Source organism: Strix uralensis, chromosome 3, assembly GCF_047716275.1.
Source record: "Strix uralensis isolate ZFMK-TIS-50842 chromosome 3, bStrUra1, whole genome shotgun sequence".
Lineage (NCBI taxonomy): Eukaryota > Metazoa > Chordata > Aves > Strigiformes > Strigidae > Strix > Strix uralensis.
In genome coordinates, this window is record NC_133974.1 from 6,309,410 (window position 1) to 6,328,703 (window position 19,294).

Consider the following 19,294-nt stretch of genomic DNA (forward strand, 5'->3'; position numbering starts at 1 on the left):
TATCCTCAATACTTCATCCCCTCCCACCCTAATTCCCCAGATGAGTAACCGGAAAATCAAAAAAAATTACATCACAGTCCCTAAGAGGTATTTTAAAGACTCTACTTCTCAATACCAAACACTTTTGAGTTTGTTAATCAGGCATCTCAAAGTAAGACTGGAGTAAAATGAATCCATGCCTCTTGACAGTAAATCAGTGTCCTAAAGTGAAGCATCTTTTTGGTTCTTGATTTGCATACAGCTCAGTTCAAACACGGCTCCTGTGCATGAAATATGTCAAATGATCATCAAGTGGTCACTGTAGCATGAAAGCTGCCAAAATAATCAAATCCTTAGGTTTTTTTTAAACAAGATACAAACCGCTGAAATGGAAACATCATCTCAGGACCCAACACCTCACCTTGCCCTGTTTCACACTGAAGTAGATCACAGGGAACACTGTCATCTCCAACCCGTTAGCCACCTGCAAGTTATCCAACAACCTACATGGCCAATATATCAGGAGTTTAGGCCACATGAAGATTCTCATATTCAAATGAAGGAGACTTGTGGCCTCAATCTATTACATCCAGTATTATGATGAAACCATTTGGTCCCCATGAAGCTACCCACTGGAACCTATAAAAAGTTGCATATGTTCTTGATGATAAAAGTGGACATGCTGAGTTCCAAATTGTTAATTTTGTTTGGAAAACACTTACAATTAAGCTCATCTATGTAGAAGAATAAAGAAACATCATACTAGATCAGAACACTCCATCTAACCATGCCCCCCTCCAGGAAGTGATCAGTAGTTATCCATCCCTTGTTTAAACCATGGTATTTGATTTGTAGGAGTTCATACAGCTATCACTGAAAAAATGAGCTGTTTAAACTTAAAAGATGTATAGATAAAGTTAAGCATTTTCACAAAAAGTACACCACAGCTGTGTACTACAGAGTGACTGAGAAGTTTGGGGTTTAATTTGTCTTCCATTTTTTAAATTTGATTCTCTCTGTAGTATATATCTGATATAGAGAATAACATATTTCTCCCAAGAGTACTGGGAAGAAAAAGAATAATTAATATTTGTTAAGTACTCTCATAGTGTGACGTGCCACAAAAGAGCACATGAAAGTTAGTAATTCTTCTTCATAGTAGAATTTGAATAGTGTGCAGGAAGATGGCAGACAGCCATATAATGAGCAATGAGTGATAAAAAGAAAATCACTGAATAACCAACTCTGAAGTGTGCAGTATTCGTTCCATGCAAAGAATGAGTCAGGAGTTCTAGGGACGAAAAAAAAAATGCAATCAATTAGCACTATTATAACGTACAATGAGGCTGTACTAAGGATCACTGGAAACCTTAATTCTAGCATTTCTGTGCTAGTTTCATCAACTTATTCTTTCAGTGTAGAGTTTAGCTAAACTTACATTTTTAACAGAGGAACACAGATTTAAGGGAAAAAAAAAAAACAAACAAAAAACAAAACAAAACAAACCACAAAAAAACACCAAAACTCTATCAGTTGGGAATAGCTCTACTTGCAAGTTCTTCAGATTTCACCTCTAAATTAATAGGCAATCTTGTAGAAAATCTTTACTACTTTGGACATATGACAGATATGCAGCTAATCTAGGAATAGTTACTAGTGAGAGCTGAAAAGAAAATCAGTCAAAGAATTAGTGTTCTATAAAATTCATTAATTGTAAAAATGTATCTGAGCATAATAGTGTCATGTAATGAATGTCTGAACTCTTTCAGTTGATTTCAGTTATTCAAAAGGAAAAATAAGCTTGAGTTACTGTAGCTCCTATAACAGATAAAACAGTATTTTCTACCCACATCAGAAATTGAGAAGATTGAATTGCATTCAGTTATGAATTGGATTTGTTCTTCAATTAAAAGAGAAGAAAAATAAATCATACTGAAGTGAAATGACAAACCAAATGCTATTCCATTGTAATTTTGTCCAAAATACAAGTAAATTTGTTATTTCTTCAACTCTTTGATCATTATGTTTAGCTTGTAAAGATGCCACTTACTACTGCAAATACTCCATTTCTGAACAGACTGGTATCATTTTTCCTGAAACTGAAATATAAACATTCTGCTGCAGAGTTGCTTCAAACCCACACTGGGCAAAGCTGGACTTAAAAAGCAAGAAAACATTTAGATTTCCATAAAAAATAAAAATAATAAAAAAATACTTTGAAGAAAGGACAACAATTACAAATTTTACAGAATAAGCAGGATAAAGATGGCAAAGTAAAATTGCATATTCTGCCTTATTCCCAAATGCCAACAGTTACTGAAGTTTCTGGTTTAAAATAAGAAAAGATCTACACCTATACAGACACAAAGGCACAAAATGTGAAAGATAAAGGTTAGCTCATTTTACACTTTATAGAGAATACATTTATTTCTGAGGGCTCCAACCTTAACGCCCATGCCATGAGAATGAACTCTGGCCCATGACAAGCCACACTTCCTTTAGCGCTGGGCTTTTTGGCAAAGCAGCAAATTGCCCAAGGCACTGACTGATCTTACAAAACGGTTTGGTAGCATCGATCTGCAAATCTCCACAGGTTCCCCAAAGAGAATCACAGAATCATCTAGATTTGAAAAGACCTTGAAGATCATCCAGTCCAACCATTAACCTCACACTGACAGATCCCAACCACACCAGATCCCTCAGCGCTATGTCAACCCGACTCTTAAACCCCTCCAGGGATGGGGACTCCACCCCTGCCCTGGGCAGCCCATTCCAATGCCCAACAACCCCTTCTGGAAAGAAATGCTTCCTAATAGCACTTGTTACCTGGTTAAAGAGACTCATCCCCAGCTCTCTGCACCCTCCTTTCAGACAGCTGTAGAGGGCGATGAGGTCTCCCCTCAGCCTCCTCTTCTCCAGACTAAACAACCCCAGTTCCCTCAGCCGCTCCTCGTACAACATGTGCTCCAGACCCTGCACCAGCTTCGTTGCCCTTCTCTGGACACGCTCGAGTCATTCAATGTCCTTTTTGTAGTGAGGGGCCCAAAACTGAACACAGTCATCGAGGTGCGGCCTCACCAGTGCTGAGTACAGGGGTAAGATCCCTTCCCTGTCCCTGCTGGCCACGCTAGTGCTGATGCAAGCCAAACACAAATACATAAAGAAGCCTGACTCCAAGGACCTGCTCTGGCAGCATGATTACAGAGGATGAAATCCAAAGGAGATGAATGTCACAGATGTAACTCTTATAACTGACCTCATCGAATGGATTTTGGTACAAAGTAAGCATTATAGGAATTAATCTATAATCTAGATCCCACACCCCTAAAATACATCTTTCTTTAAAATACCAAGCTTATAAAGTACAAAGCAATTTTATTATTCCACACAAATATTTAACCAATCAACATGCCGATATGCAAGTACATGAGAGATTTGTCTGATTCTTGAACTAATTTTCAGAGTGATAACCTTGAGTTCACAGTCTTTCCAGGCCCAGAGCAACTAAAAAACACCACTCAGAAGCAGAATGCTCTCAGGAGAGGAATTCAGATAATACTAGAGAAGAGTATTTTTCAGCCTACTGAAAAATAGATTACGTGGCTGAATTTTCCAAAAAAAATGGTTTTTAGTGTTCCTGTTCCAGCCTACTCCTATTCCAATCACTAACAAGGAATTTGGCTGTACAGTTCCAAAAGCGATTGAGGTACTAAGTGCCCGTTCATTGCTATGGCCTGTCCTTGTACACATTGTAATCACCAGGTAATACCCAATAGTCTCTAGGCTGTCCACCATCTTTTTTTAATGTCAAAGTGCAGAATTTCATCCTGCTTAGCACCTTTGACCCCTCACAGTACATACAGCCAAGCAGCAGACCCAGAATCTACATTTGCTCTTGAAATGAAAACACAACAATTCACTTTGATTGCAGGCTGGGTCTTCAAGATAAAAGCAGCCTGTGTACCCAACTGTCAATACTCCACAGAGCTAATTGGTTTAGGTGCTTACTAGACACTTCCCTCATGGAGCTAACAGTATACGTAGTAGTGTATCTTCTTAAACAAATGATTATCCATCTAAACAGAACAGAAATAAATGGTTAAAGTAATAAAATATGTAAGTATTAAAAAACAAGTAATGCATATACTGTCTTATCCAGACAGAACATTTCCTCAAAGCTTATATTATTTATCTTAGAAGTTATAGGTCTCAATTCTGGCAACCAAACCACAGAGTCTCTCTAAAAAACCAGCCCTGCTTCCTCACTTTTGGGGTTAGAAGGTCAGAGAAGGATGAGGTATGAGTGGAAGGAATGATTGTAATTAATTTTTGTATTTGTTTCTTCATTCCCACCATTCAGTTATTAAGCAGTTTTGTTCAGAGCACAACAAAAAAAAAACAAAAAGAACTGACAGGGGCTTATCTGAACATCAGTGAAGGGACTGTCTATAAATACTGCCTCCTTTCTCCTCCAGATGTGAAAAATCAACCAACTCTCCAGCACAGAACACATCACGCATTAGAAATCGAATACAGACCTATCCCATACTCTTCCCAAGTTTGATTCTCTTCTGTTATTCCTTAAAATGGCCCATGCAGGTATGCCTAAGTGCTGCCCAGAGACAACCCTATTCACTCCAAATGAGCTCAACACCACACTGAACATAGCTAGGCTGCTACCAGTACCTAAATGGGCTATTTCAAACAAACTGGGTTTCACATTGCCTGGAAGATTGAAAGGCAATTTTCTCCTATTTATGGTGTCACCATGAAAATGGGTGCATGTATTTGTTCTTCATCCTGTTTCAGTGCCTTCATTTCTCCTCACCTTCAGTATTTCTTCTCTACAAAATGGGAGCCATACTGTTAAAGAAGAAACTCACTAAAAACCAAGATTTTAACTCTCCTCCTTCCAATTTTATTCCTTCCATTCCCCTCTCATCCTCTTTTCAACTCTCTTTCTCATGAATGATCTTCAGATCTCTTCTCCAACAAAAAACCACAATACATTTTTAATTACAAGGCAAAGCTTAGACTGTTGACAAGTTGTGGAAACATAGATCCAGGTACTAAATACTTTTTCTTAAAAACAAAAAAAAAAAAAAGAAAAAGGACGTGGAAATGTAAATGGGAGAAAGGATGAAACTACCTCATTTTACTATCTTTTTTCTAAATAACAATATTCACAGGACTGAGGATCTCAAACTTATGTAAACATCATAAACAGTACAGACACATTTCCACTTGCATTCATTGCATAAGGAAATGTTATGAGGGTTTTGTTTGTTTGGGGCTTTTTTTAAAAAAAAATGCAGAGAAGCAACTGGGATGATCAGGCATCATGCTCAAGTTCAAGCAGATAACAAGACCAGCCAATTGCACACACATAACTAGCACTCTTCATACTAGAATATGTGGAGAAAGTTAATAATAAAATTAAAACTAACTATTCTCCCTTCTCCATGAAGTTCTTCAAATCATTTTTATTACAGTTCATTATATGGGGTTTTTCCCCTCCCTCATTTCCATACTTTTCTTAAATGGCTAGCTGCATATATTTAATTGTATACTCCTCAGGGCAGTGACTATTCCCTTAATTGTCTGCAAAGTCCACAGCTATAAACAATACTACTATGCAACGTTAAGTAATAAAAAATGAGTAATGTTTTGTTGAGAAACAGTCATGCATTAATTATACAAGATAATCTGGAAAATACAGAAATAGGGAAAAAAAATGTTGTTATAAATCCATAACTTTAAAGCATCACTACCCAATGAATGGCTCATGATATTCCATTTCAGTATTATATTTAATTTCTCTTGGGGTATTTAAAAAACATCTGTTCTGAAAGTTACCGAATGGGTATTGTTTACTCAGAAATTCTACAGGGTGCAACTCCCTTCTATACTGTCAGTTAAACATACAATATTTAAAATACAAATTATGGAGTCAACTGTTGAAGCAAGCACTTAGAGTGCTAAGAATATTCTACACATTAAAATACACATGAAAAATACTGTCCAGGAGTTATAACATAAATCAAATACAGATTTTAAATTCAGTGCTTAATAACTACGCAATTTTTAAAAAAACATTTTGTTTTTATTACTTACTGAACTAATTTCATGTCTTAAATCTACATTGCTGGAGACTTATACAAGCACAGAAGCTACTGAAACTGGTATAATTTTAAAACCAGAAGCAAATTTTTATTGCTGAACTATGCCACTGAAAATGGGGTTTAATATGAAAACACTGACACTAAATCTGAAGAGTGCAAATACTCTGCTTTAATATTTTTTAAAATCTGTTCTCTAATCTTGACTGAGGTTTGAAAGTAGCAAGTCTGTATTTTTCCAGTGTAAATGTTGTGCAAAAGCTTTACAAACATAGATCTAAATCTGCAATTGCCATTACTAAAATAAATGAAAAAATCTATAAGCAGCAGTGAAACTGGCATGCAAATAAAAGAACTGTCAAGACATATATTGCCTAAAAATAAGCTTACAATAACTATTTTAAAGACTGTGTGTGGTCTTACCCATATATTTTGGCAAGATGCACTTTCTCCAACCACAGCTAGATTCATCCAAAAGCAGTGGCACTGGAGAGTCTCTGTCTCACCTGTCAAACTTGAAGAACGTTGTTCAGCAGACCACCATGAGTCCATGGATAGGATCCACAGCACTACAGCAGCTGTTCTTGATAAGTGTTCTCTAACTATAGAGGCATATGCTTCAAAAATGTTCTGTAAGAGGATCACCCTTAATATACGTGCATTTGAAAACAAACAGAAACAAAAACATATCTAGAACGAGACTTTCAGGACATTTATGGCAGAGCAGCACCAGTGAATTCATGCATATCTCTGTCCAATATTTGGAAATAATCACAGAAGATTCAAGTCTATTAAGTTTACCTTAGAATTGAACTCAAGTTATTTACCTCTCAAATCATTAAACTGTTCAAATTGCAGGCAATCAAATAAAACAGCTAGAACCCTTAAATCTTCATATAATCTAGGAAGATGAACTTTCCTCTTCTCAGTTCCTTTCCCACATATGACATGGAAAATATTTTCACACCAACCTACAAATAGATTAAGTGGGAAGGAGAGGTAGAAGGCTGCTTGGCTACAGTAAAGGTAAGATTCAGTGAAAATGGGTTGAAGCAAGAAAAGCTGCCAGTTTTAAAGCTACATAAGAGCATATTTTGACAACCAGAAAAATTTAAGAGAGTTTATCTGAATTCTGTCTATATAAAATAACTTCAACTGTTATTAAAAAGCATATAAACATTAATTTCCAGAGTGATGTGAATATTTTCTAAAAACAGGTCACTGCTTTTAACTACTGAGATCTGCTCTGGTTTAACTACTGGTAGCATTGTATCCTAGAAGCAAGAAAGGCTCTGGAGAGATTACTTTCACTTTTCCCTAGATATATTTAGTGTACTAACTAGCATAGTTAGGATATTATTTTTCTTTGGTTTTGTCAGTAGCATGTTTGAAATAAATTTTATTAAGTGGTAGTGTATGTAACATTGCATTGTGGGTAGCAGTTTCCTGCCTTAACCTAGCCACATCCTCAGCTGTTATATGAGACAAGTTTCCCATATTTTCTGCAAGTTGACTTTAAAAAAAAAAAAAAAAAAAAAAGACAGGAGAAAATAACTGGAAGGTTAGGATGATCTTAAACACCATATATTGGCTGTTTAAGAATGCGTAAAGGCTTTTTTCTCAATTACTGTACAGTCTACAAACTACGTATTTGAGAAACACAAGAAAAGTAACACTTGTCAGAAAAAAATGTCTGAGCAGCAAGACTAATCAAGATGAGACACATTTGACCATTAAGATGTAGCCCCTTATTCAAAGCCTGATCAGGGGTTCGATTACTTCACTGGAGAATATCTTCTCTATTCTGTGAAGTGAGAGAGCTGGCAACTCAAGATGAATGAAAATAATTTGTTACTACTTGCTATTATATGATGTACTCACTGGTTACAGAAGATGACCATCCTTTTAATCTAAATAACTGTTCCGTTTAAGGCTTAATTTGATCTTCAGCAACCTGATTTCACTGTACAGAAAACAAACATTTGTTTACTCTAGAAATGTAACAGCATTTTTTCCCCCCTCTGTATGCTTAGTGGTCCTAGGCACTGTCTACTTCAAGCCATATCTTATTTAGAAAAAGGTTATAAGGCAGAGAACAGAAAGTCATCATCAAAGGGCAGCAGTAAAACTCAGATGTTTGGTGCTACTCCTGGCAGACACCAATAAGTAGCATTTTAAAATGGGCTACTAAAATAAACTTACTGTTACATTTTTTTTAATTAACACGCAGTTTTAGCTTTTGCTTTAACAGATTAGTATATATGTAATATCAGCATACTTGAAGGTGTGGCAGAGATGTTGGAAATTAGAATTCTACAAGATACTCAGATCTAGCAACAAAAGTTCCATAAAATGTGTAAATCTTTTAAATTAAATGGTATGTTAAATATATTAGCTAAGAACCATCAGAAAACAGTACTATCCCTCTAAAAAGTATAACTACTTCTAAGTTATGAAAAACAGAGTCAGAGGTTTTATTCCTTAAAAGAAAAAAAAAAGAAAAATGATGCTCTAGTGGACACAGATACATTAATAACACCTACAATTAATACCTGCATCTGAGGAAACTGCATTAGGACTTTCCATATTATAAAAATCAGCATCTTGTTATAGTATATATTGTAAAACTCCTAAGTGCAATTTAACAAGTTTGTCATCATACTGCTTTAAGCAGAATATTTATCTCTACCCAGTTGTAGCATAGAAACAAACATTTAAGTACAAATAAACTTTCAGCAGGGTATCATACTGTTTATACACTGTATGAACTTTGAGTGACATAAGGCAAAATGTTTGGAAATAAAGCATGACTTAAAAGTTTCAAAACACATTTCAAGAAAGTGAAAGATGTAATTATCTTTTAGTGTTGCATTACAACTGACTTTAAATAAGATTTCATTTGTCATCAAAGATCAAGCTCATAGTTTACCAGAGAAATTCCTTAGCATAATACTTCCTTTGTAAGTGTAATTGTGACTTAAAGCATCCCCAGTGGAACACATAAGTTAACTTTGATTTTTGCAGATCTACCTTTTGAAACAAAAAAACTGTCAAATGTAAATCTGCACACAAGACACTAGTTTATACAGTGGATTTTCAGGATTCACACATCTGCTTCAGTAGAAGTGCAAACTATACTGAAAGAAGCCGTCAATTTCAGAGGTATTAGGGTCTACATAAAGTTTAGCTTTATAATGTCTCTACACTAAGAAAATAGCATTTTTTTCAGCAACAGTTTCTGTCAACTGCATCTACATTACTCAGTTAAACTATCTGGTTTTCTGCTTTTAATGCATTTTGCCTTACTAGATGAAGACTTCACTTTAATGTTCTTGACCTTGACAGCACAGGTGAAAAAGCATGTACGGTAAAAAAAAAAAAAAAAACACTAAAAAAAAAAAAAACAACTTATAAAGGTATCACAGCAAAACACAGTAACAACGTTAGAGAATAACTTTATGTACACAAGTGACAGCATTAAAATGCCATTCCAGAGAAAGCCTGAGCACAGTGTTTCAATGCAATAAATCTTAAAAATTCAGACTTCTATAGGAAGTTCGATATTCCAATACTAAATATGTGACTAAGAATAGATTCTGGAGTTTTAAAAGTCAAACAACTGTGTTCATATGAATGAAAACAAGCATTTAAGATCAAGACATAAGTTATCTATTATATAAAAATACTGAATCTACCTACCATCAAATAGAAGCTGATAAAAATCTTCAATGCATAACTGTAGTTGAAGAAACATTGTGTTTACAATTAAGAATTCCACAGTTAGACGCAGCAACCTCCAAAAGTTTTTGCTGCATCAAAAGTTGATTAAAACTGTAATGTACACAAACATGTTTTGTTTATATGAAAACATTACCATTCTTTCCATCATTTTTATAACCTTAGCTTTTTTCCATTGATTTTCTTAATCATACTGTGGAAAGTATAAAGCAATAAAAGCAATCCATCATTACAGTTAAATATCACTCTTATTTTTATAGAAGATGGGTGATTTGCAGAATACTCTTTTTTAATTTTAAGGTAGAATTCTATAAATTTGGCAGTATCCAATAACTTTCAAAGTACTGAATTAAGCACAACACCATCTACCTTACAATAAATATTACAAAAGTAGTTTTTATGAACAGGGTTTTATGTTGCTTTGATAATTATATAATAAAAATTAAAACACAATCTGTAATTTCTACTGAAGTCTCCTCTCCCATTTTCTCTCTATCCCCACAGAACAGAGGAACCTGCTTTCCACCCACACCTCCAGCTATTCACCTCACATCATTCCTGGCCAATTTCTTACTGGGAAAGCAGGACAAAGAGGAAAATAAAAACGGAGGGATGGCATCTTCAAAGAGATGTATTTTATTTTACAGATATAAACTGAACAATATCTAGAAGATGTTTTACACAATTCTTCTGGTCCCAAAAATATATATGACAAAAAAAGAAAAAAAAATTTAAAAATCACTCAGCTAAAACTAAAAAATACAGTGCATCTGTGATACAATCAGGCTAATAAGAAAAGTTCTAGACATAATGTCCAAAGAGGCAAAAAATAAGATACTTTCTCAAAGATGTTTCCAATTTTGTTCTGAATCTGAGTGAGCAAATCAAGACTACTAATACACACTGTCTGTGCACATTATTCCTTACTACACACAGCATTTTGCAATTTATTTCAAAGCCACTATTATAAACAAAAAAATACTGCTTTTGTTAACCCACTCCGTACTGGTACAGTAAAGGCTTATATTACACAATCAAAGTCAAAGTTACAATATGTTAAGTATATAAAAATATTATACACACATGCACACATATGATATTAAGTATTTAAGTCTTACATATGCATCAAATTTATGTTTCATTTTAAAACTAAGTGTTAACATTAACTGGTGAGTAAAGTTATTTATAGTCTCCCAAAAAGTCTAAGACTTCTATTTCTCTTAAATACTGAAACTATAATCAGCAATTAATATAAGCGCAATGAAAACCTCCCAACTCTCACAGTTGATTGTTATGCAACGTCTACATTAAATCTTAGCAATACTAGCATCACTTAGACTGCAGTACACAACTAGTTATGATATCCAAATGACATATTTTTCCCAAATATAAAAGAAACATAATTGCCTTTAATTTGCATTACATAAAACTGCCAAGTATTTTTGAAGGCATGTAAAGTAAGACAGACATGATTTAAGATTTGCAAAGGAATCCCCAGACTAACACTTCTGTGACAGCCAATTACAGTAAAAAACACAACCCCAACAAGCAGTCTGCTACTAGACCTTAGGAAAGGTAAAATTTCTTACAATGAGTTACAGATTCACAAGTATAGGAAGACAAGGAGAAAAAGTAAAACAGAAGGAATCCAGCCACCCAGCAAATATGAAGCAGACCCAAGATCGTGATAGAATCCAAAGATGTAAATTATTGTAAATCATCACTGTTGTTCAGAATTTCACACAGCCACTTGTGCCAATTTTGCTCACTTTTCCACAGACACAATAATGAAGTAGGGAGAGGGAAGGGGAGGGGTGGGGGGTGGGGGGGAAGGAAAAAAAAAAAAAAAAAAAGGAGGGGGAAAGAAGAGTGGGGGGAACCTGAACTGAGAGTACAAATAAAGTTCTGCTGTCCATATGCTTTAACTGTACAGAAGTTTGGGCTCTTACAGCATTTTGTACTCTCTCCAAATCCTCATGAGTCACAAAAATTAAAAAGCTATATCCTTCTGGATGCCAGGAAGGGCCTTACCACGGGCCTTTTGTCAAAATATTAAAAAAAAAAAAAAAAAAAAGGAAAAAAAAAAGAAAAGGGGAAAAAAAAAAGGGAGAGAAAGAAAAGCCACAGTGTAGGCAGTCCTACTTGGAGTCCTCTGATGTCACAGCCACATGACTCGCTCGCTCCAGTAACAGTGCTTGCAAAAAAAAGGAGTTTTAAAGCTTTTGCTTTTTTGGATTGTGTGAATGCTTCATTCGCCTCACAAACAACCACAGAACCACAAGTGCGGTGCAAACTTTCTCCAGGAGGACAGCAAAGAAGTCTCTGGTTTTTAAATGGTTAATCTCCGCAGGTCACTACCAGCCACTGAGACCAACAGAGTCAGTAAGTGCTCTCTAACCACAGTCTATGCAGTAATAGTAGGTCCTTCAAATATTTGCTCATTCTCTTTTTTTTTGTTTTGTTTCCTTGCTTTTCACATGTTACCAGAGCTACACTATTTTTTGACAGAGACAAAACCAACTATAGAGTCTATGCAATCCAGGAACACTGTAAAATTAAAACAAGGTTTGGCTATGGTTTGTGTTTTCAGTTTGAGGATCCAAGAAGTATTTACACCAGAAGGTGAAAGCTCTGCGTGAACCGAGAGGGACTATGGCATCAAACAGCCTGTTCAGTTCAGTGACACCATGTCAGCAAAACTTCTTTTGGGGTAAGTACTGCAATATTTGAGCTTCTGTTTTCCATTGTCGGGAGTTTTCTTACTGTTAACAATGCTGGTTAGAGTTATCTAAGCAAAAGCTTGCTGAATGGGATGCTAGGGTGTTAAAATAGCTACCTGGTTTGTGGGGGGAAAAAAGTCACCATAAATAACTTCTGCAGATTTATGAACAAATATGTTAAGCTGACAAACTGAGCAAAATTAAGTCAGTGGCTTAGTCCTTAGTGTTTGACAGCAGGTGTGCTCAGCTGTCACCTGGGTCAAGGTGTAGCTACACAGATTTGGAAGAGTTTGATGGGATCTAGTACAATGTTTAGTATTCTCTTAGGGAAAAAGATAAAGTATTTAGTGAGTTAATCAACAACAGCACAGAATATCTTACTAAGAACTCTGGTGTAAAGCATAGCCCTTAGATGTAGCCACCATGACTGGTTAATGAAAGATATTGCAAGAGGCTTAAATTACATGATTTAAGACTGCTTATTCTCTAAACCTGATGAAAATGAGTAGCATGTAGCACATCCTACCCATAATTGCCCTATTATTGTTCCAGGCATCTTATTTTTATGCAGATGTATCAGATGAAGTTATCAGTGCACATCTGCAGTTCTCTAGTCTTTTGTTGCCCTCCTTTCACAGCAAAGCATGTTTGATATTATATTCATTTGTAAAAGCAAATTCTTCTCATTACGCTTCTTATGAACAAGGCAAAATATTAATGCATAAAAATATTAAGATATGAAATAAATAATACATGATTTTACATGCTGATGAATTTAAGCTTTAATTGAAAGTAGGATTTAAAAAGCTCTGTAGAAGAGCACTGCCAAATATTTACTTCAATGTTCCAAACTGTAAACACAGATTCCTTTAAGAAATCATATATGTATACTGAGGTAATTATTTATATGCACTGCATACATACATGCCCATAAAATTCATAAATATGCTATAAAATTGCACCTCTATCATTGCTTACTTTGAAAATCTTCTTCCTCTCAGATACAGTCTTAAAATCAGTACAGAGCACCTCACTCACAAAATATTAAATAAAACTGAATATGACTTTAAGAGATTTATCTGCAAGTAAAATAAAGTTATATTTTAAAGTATGTTGGAAAATTCTGTATTCTAGTCATCCTTGACGAGTAGTAAGAAATATATACAAAATTGTTTTCAAACCATCTTTTACTCAGACAGATCAGGAAAACTAAGCAAAAATTATGAAAAAAATCAAGAAAAAAAGTTCTGCAAACTTACAAGATTTTCTTAATGGTGTCCATCATGTTGAAACTATGTTGGGACCGCAGCTAAACCTATTTTTTTTCCTCCCCTGCCCCCCTTCGAAGAAAAACAACAATGCTAGAATCATTTTCAGAATATACATCCTGATTAAGCTTGTATTGTAATGAGCTGATGACTGGAGTTCCTTTTACCCCTCCTACTTCACACGCTTTGACTGGTTCCCAGTTAAGCACATGAATAAGCTATAAGACCGTGTGTAGGAAAAGAAATGAAGAATAGCTTCTTCCAGGACAGAGACCGATTTAATTTATGATCTATAGATACCAGAAGAGATAACACAACCTGTGGCTGGTTATGTAGCTGTAATACACTGAACACTGAGCTGAAATGCTAACGCAAAACTGGTAAGCAGCTTTTCTACTGAAACTGCTGTCTTAATGAAGCACAGCAGAAGCATAGCCAGACCACATTATCCCAGTGTTTACAACAGGAAATACAGTTTACATGTATAGGGACTTTCTTTTGCTTTTACTTCCAAAAGAGATTAGAAGAAATTTAGTTGGCTAAAATTATCAAAACACAGAGTGCTGACTGCTTAATTCATCTACTTTTGATCATTCCTAAAGCGGGTGAGAAGTACTGTAACGTGAATAATACTTTACCCCAGACTTCACTAAATAGGGTTGGGTACACAAATTTCACTTTGGACACAAACAATAGATGCAAGGAACTACAAAAATCTCACCAACTCTATCAATATGTAAGCAATATAACTTAAGCTAAAAACAAAACTAAAAATCCCAGCTTTATACAAAGGAGACAGAGTATATTTTAAAAAGAACAAAAGCCAGAAGACCCAAGTTACTCATGAATTTGCCGTTTCCTACCAATGGTGCAGCAGTACGTCAGAAAGCACAATCTGTTCGTCTTTTCTATACTGCCTATATCTCCTTCTACTCCCATTTCCACCTTATTCCTTTCAGGACTGTTGAATTTAATTATGTTTCTCTTCAAGAATTAACTGATGAAACATAATGATGAGTAATAATAGGGAAGGAAAACAGCTCTATGATGATTAACTCGCATGGCTGCTAATATTTGCCATTAACCATATTTCTGAAAATTCTTATTTCACTTGTTTTTGTCTATGTGGTTTGGACTTCATATGAAAGAGAAAACAAAGAGTAGCAAAGAGGAATGATCCTTTCCTAATTAATACAAACATGTATATTCCTCTACAATTTAGCACATTTGAATTAACTAGATACTATGTCTCATACCCAGACTATTTCTACCTTACGCCTAGTTATACACAGGTTTTGCTACTGATACAAAGGTTTTGACTGCATCATGCCTATGTAAACCTTCTTTTTTAATTTAAGTGCATTCATTTCAACCAGCAGAGGATATTACATTCACATCCATATCGTTTGAAGAAAAAAAAAAAAATGCTCAAAATAAACACTATGCAAAAAAACAAACAGCATATTTATTAGAAAATTTGGTAAACATTGTTCACACAAAGTATTTCAGAAAATCAGATACTTTTGAAATGCCTCCCACAACAGTTATAATTTTTTTTTTTTAAAAAAAAGCGTTTTCAAATATGTTCTGTGCATCTTCATAGGAAGATTTCACCAAAGAAAGCAAATCAGATCAAAATTTGGCTGCTAATCTAATCAATTATTTCACAAGCAACCTCTGGGAGCTGATCCCAATAGATAGATACGGTAAATCTAAATGAAAGTCATCAAGTTAACAACAAAAAATTTTCTCTGCTCATATTGAAATACTACTCAGTATCTTCTCATTTATTCTTCAAAAAACTAAACCTTTTGTAGATTTCAATTCTCAATTGCTTTACTATTTGGTGAGGAACCTTAGTTTTTTATTTTAATTAAGATATTGATAAGAGAAAAACAGATCTTTTTTGATTAACTGTGTATATAAAGCAGAAATCTTCCATATGTTCCAGCTCTGTTTAACATATTCATATTCTTGTCAATGTTAAGCAAAATCTCAGGAATCACCACCCTTTGCATAAGATATAATTCAAAATACTAGTATTTAAAAAAAATAATACTGAAAACTATGCAAGAATAACTATTCTCATGTGCATGAAGCAAGCTGCAAGCTTCTCACTAAGTCTTTCGGTATACGAAACCCCTAAACCAGGCAGAATTGCACTATACCATTTATAGGATTGTTGGGCAGCAAAATGCACTGATCTGTTTAATTATCTGTCTCAAATGAACTATTAATAGCCAATATTGTTTAAATCAACTACGCTGATGTAAAATTCACTAATATTGAAATGTTCCAGTTTGTTAGAACATCAAAATATCTGACGATTAAATAAACTGAGAGAGGAAAAAAAAAACCCTAACTCATTAGGAGCACTAAGATTTTATCAAACATACAGGATTAATCTCTATTGAATAGAAGCATTCACAAATCAAAACTTATTCCACTTCAATACTTTCATGCAGTGCTAATCAATTACAACCTTTTCTAGTTATTCGAAATCCATGTGCTTTTAATTTTATTCACTGGTGGTCTAAAATATAATATTCAAGCCAAGCTAAGTCATTCTGTATTGCAACTTTGCTTTTTTTCAATAAATATTCATCTAGAGGTTTTCTTAGAGAGAACTGCTCATATGAAGACTGTGGTAATATTTTTATACTGTACCTCCTTGTTGAAGCAAAAGGTTAGGGGTTACCTAAATACCTCAACTGTATATACAAAAAAAGGAAAAGGTAAGTATTCACATGAAAAATCCAAAGGGACTATATTATTTATTTTTGCATTTCCTATGATTAATGATGCACCAGTGCATACTTGAAAACTGAAGTCAAAATAGGGTAACACCTCAAATTCCTTTACAAACTGTACAAATATCAAACTTCCATGCTGTATTAACTACTCTACCAGAAATATTTAAAGGCTCTGCCACCCCACATTAAGAGCTTAACAATAATACTGAAATTCCTCTCAAGCAGTGTGATTTCTTGGTCATGGTCAGACTAATATTAATCTTAAAATTGCACCTTATACCTTTCTTTTTCCTGATTGCTTTTCAGAACACAGTTGTATTTTTTACGAATAACAAGCAGCTCAGAACAGTCTTAAGTAAATAATGAACATCGAATACTGTATCCATTTAAGTATAAAGGGAAAAATAAAACAGTAAATAATTCTTGCAAGAGATGCTAACTATGCAGCGCAGACAGTTCAAAAGAACAGAAGCTAGATAATAACTGTGTTTAAGGACGTGTCACACCTTGTGGCACACACCCATCAATGTGTAGCATTAACAACAACTAAGAAATACTTTCTAAAACTGTAAGTTAACACAAGAAGCTGAAAATACAAGTAAAATTTCTCAATTTTTTTATGCACAAATCCAACACACTCTGGTGAAAATTAAAGCAGAGAGGGAAGGGAGGAATCATCCAGTGCTTGCCAGGCTGCAAAGGTGCTGAGCACCCACATTTCTCCCCCTTGGCTACCACAGGAGCCTACGGCAGCTGTCAGTGCTGGGTACCTCTTGAAAATTAGACCGTGTGCATGTTTTACTCTATGTACCTAATAAAAATCAACATTGTATGTTGTAGGTGATGGAGTTGGTTCTGAAAACTCATTAAATACACTCCATTAATAAGAATTACAATAAATTGCCATGTTTAATATGCCCTAGAGTATATAATATTTTAATTAAGGCAGCCTCAAGATAAATAGTGAGTTTAAGATGGTAAAACCCGAAGCATTTTAAGGTCTTAACTTCGGCACTGAAAGAATTCAAGTTTCATACAACCAGTTAAGAAACTGCAATATGAAAATATTGAACTGTTATTTTAAATAGAAAAAAATTAATTTGTCTAAATGGAATAAATATGACATTTATTCTGATAAGCGTACTCAGAAATAAGTTAGTAAACTATGCGCTATTTCGGAGAGATTTACCTTGTAAATTCTGCCAGACTTATGAATGAACCACAGATTTTCATCCGGAGACAGCAGACACCCACAAAATGCAGAAAACATCTACCTCCTCCACCACAGAACCCCCACAAGAAACTATTGCTATTGACAAAATCAATTTCTGCTCACATTATATACAATAGCTTTAATTTTTATTGTATACATTTATTTCAAACTGCCTTCTAAAGTCTTATGGGGAACAGACTAAGGATGTCTATCTTCTACTGTCAGGTGTTTTTGTTTTTAAGTTAATAAAGCTTAAATCTAAGAGCACGTTTCCTTACATAAACATGCTCTCTTCTACAAATAAATATAAGACCTGCCACTTAACATACTGAAAAGCACACCCTAAAGAGAATATTTTAAAGATGAGCACAAAGACAAAATAAACTCTGGTTACTATATCATAAAACAGTTTAACACTTCCAATAAAAAAATCCATTATTCATGCATCTGTTTCCTGTATATATTTTTTATTCTGCTTGTTACCATACTGTGTACTGTTCTAGCCTTCCTCATGTAGCTATAAGTTTCCTATTTCATGTATGAACTTGTCCCAGGAGGGAGAAAAACATAGGTTTTCTACTGACTCACTTTAACTTCTGAAATCATTTTAATCAGAGCAATTAAATTATTCCACACAACCTACTCATCATTAAACATTTCGGTTTATAAAAGTTAATTTTAGCATCGCAGAAGATTAAAAAGGAAAAAAAGCTACATTTTCCTTTAAATACACATGGTGCTTTAAAATTAAGGTATTCTTGTATCATATGTATTGTATTCTTAACAGTTTTCTTTAGGAATATTTCTTCATCTCTAATAAAACTAACTTCATTTTTACAGCAAAGGATAAAACCTGTTTCTTCTGCTGTCTGTCTCTTTTAAAAATGCCATATTCTTTAAGGTCAGGCAGTTCTGGAATTAACAATAGTTTTAAGTTTTAATATGTTATAGCTAAAAAGCCCATGGCAAAAATATTTTGGCAGGAATTCATTCAAATATGGTTACTATATTTGTGATAGACACTAGCTTGTTTCACATATTATGTTTCATCAGAATTGCAAGTATTTTATAATGACCTAAAATTTATTATCATTCATTTTCTTGAATAAGGAAAGTTAAAAGCTGATGACCTTACATACATTTATTTTCCCCAGAATTTATTTGAACCATAAGTGTGCCAAACCATTGTTTACTTATCCCTCATGGTCAGATATCTTACATCTAAATCCACTCTGTGGTTTACTAAAACAGAAAGACAGAGCCACTGCCAGTTACATAATATTTTATTGTTCAGAGGAAAAGGACCCAGCCTCCATCACAATGAAAATTAACTATAACACTAATAAGATGTGTTTACATCTATATGCCTGTATACGCATATACACCAATGACCGTACGCTGGGTGCAGTTCTTCTGAAAGTGGGTCTGGTATAACAAATTGGAGCAGGGAGACGTTACAAGTCATTATTAATTGTTGAATTTATTTGTCAAACATATTTAATAT

At 34.4% G+C, this 19,294-nt stretch overlaps 2 protein-coding genes across 8 annotated transcripts in view; one reads left to right on the forward strand and one right to left on the reverse strand.

Annotated features, from left to right (window-relative positions):
• The window catches only part of SUPT3H (SPT3 homolog, SAGA and STAGA complex component), a 279,545-nt gene that overhangs the window by 222,423 nt on the left and 37,828 nt on the right, over positions 1-19,294 (reverse strand). The window lies entirely within an intron of this gene.
• Positions 12,474-19,294, forward strand: part of RUNX2 (RUNX family transcription factor 2) — a 151,563-nt gene continuing 144,742 nt past the window's right edge. Inside the window, exon 1 of one of the 2 annotated variants that reach the window (XM_074861380.1) lies at positions 12,474-12,546. In XM_074861380.1, coding sequence (XP_074717481.1) covers positions 12,489-12,546 — 58 coding nt within the window. In that variant the 5' untranslated portion in view covers positions 12,474-12,488. The remainder of the gene's footprint in view (positions 12,547-19,294) is intronic. The other variant, XM_074861381.1, reaches the window with a different exon arrangement.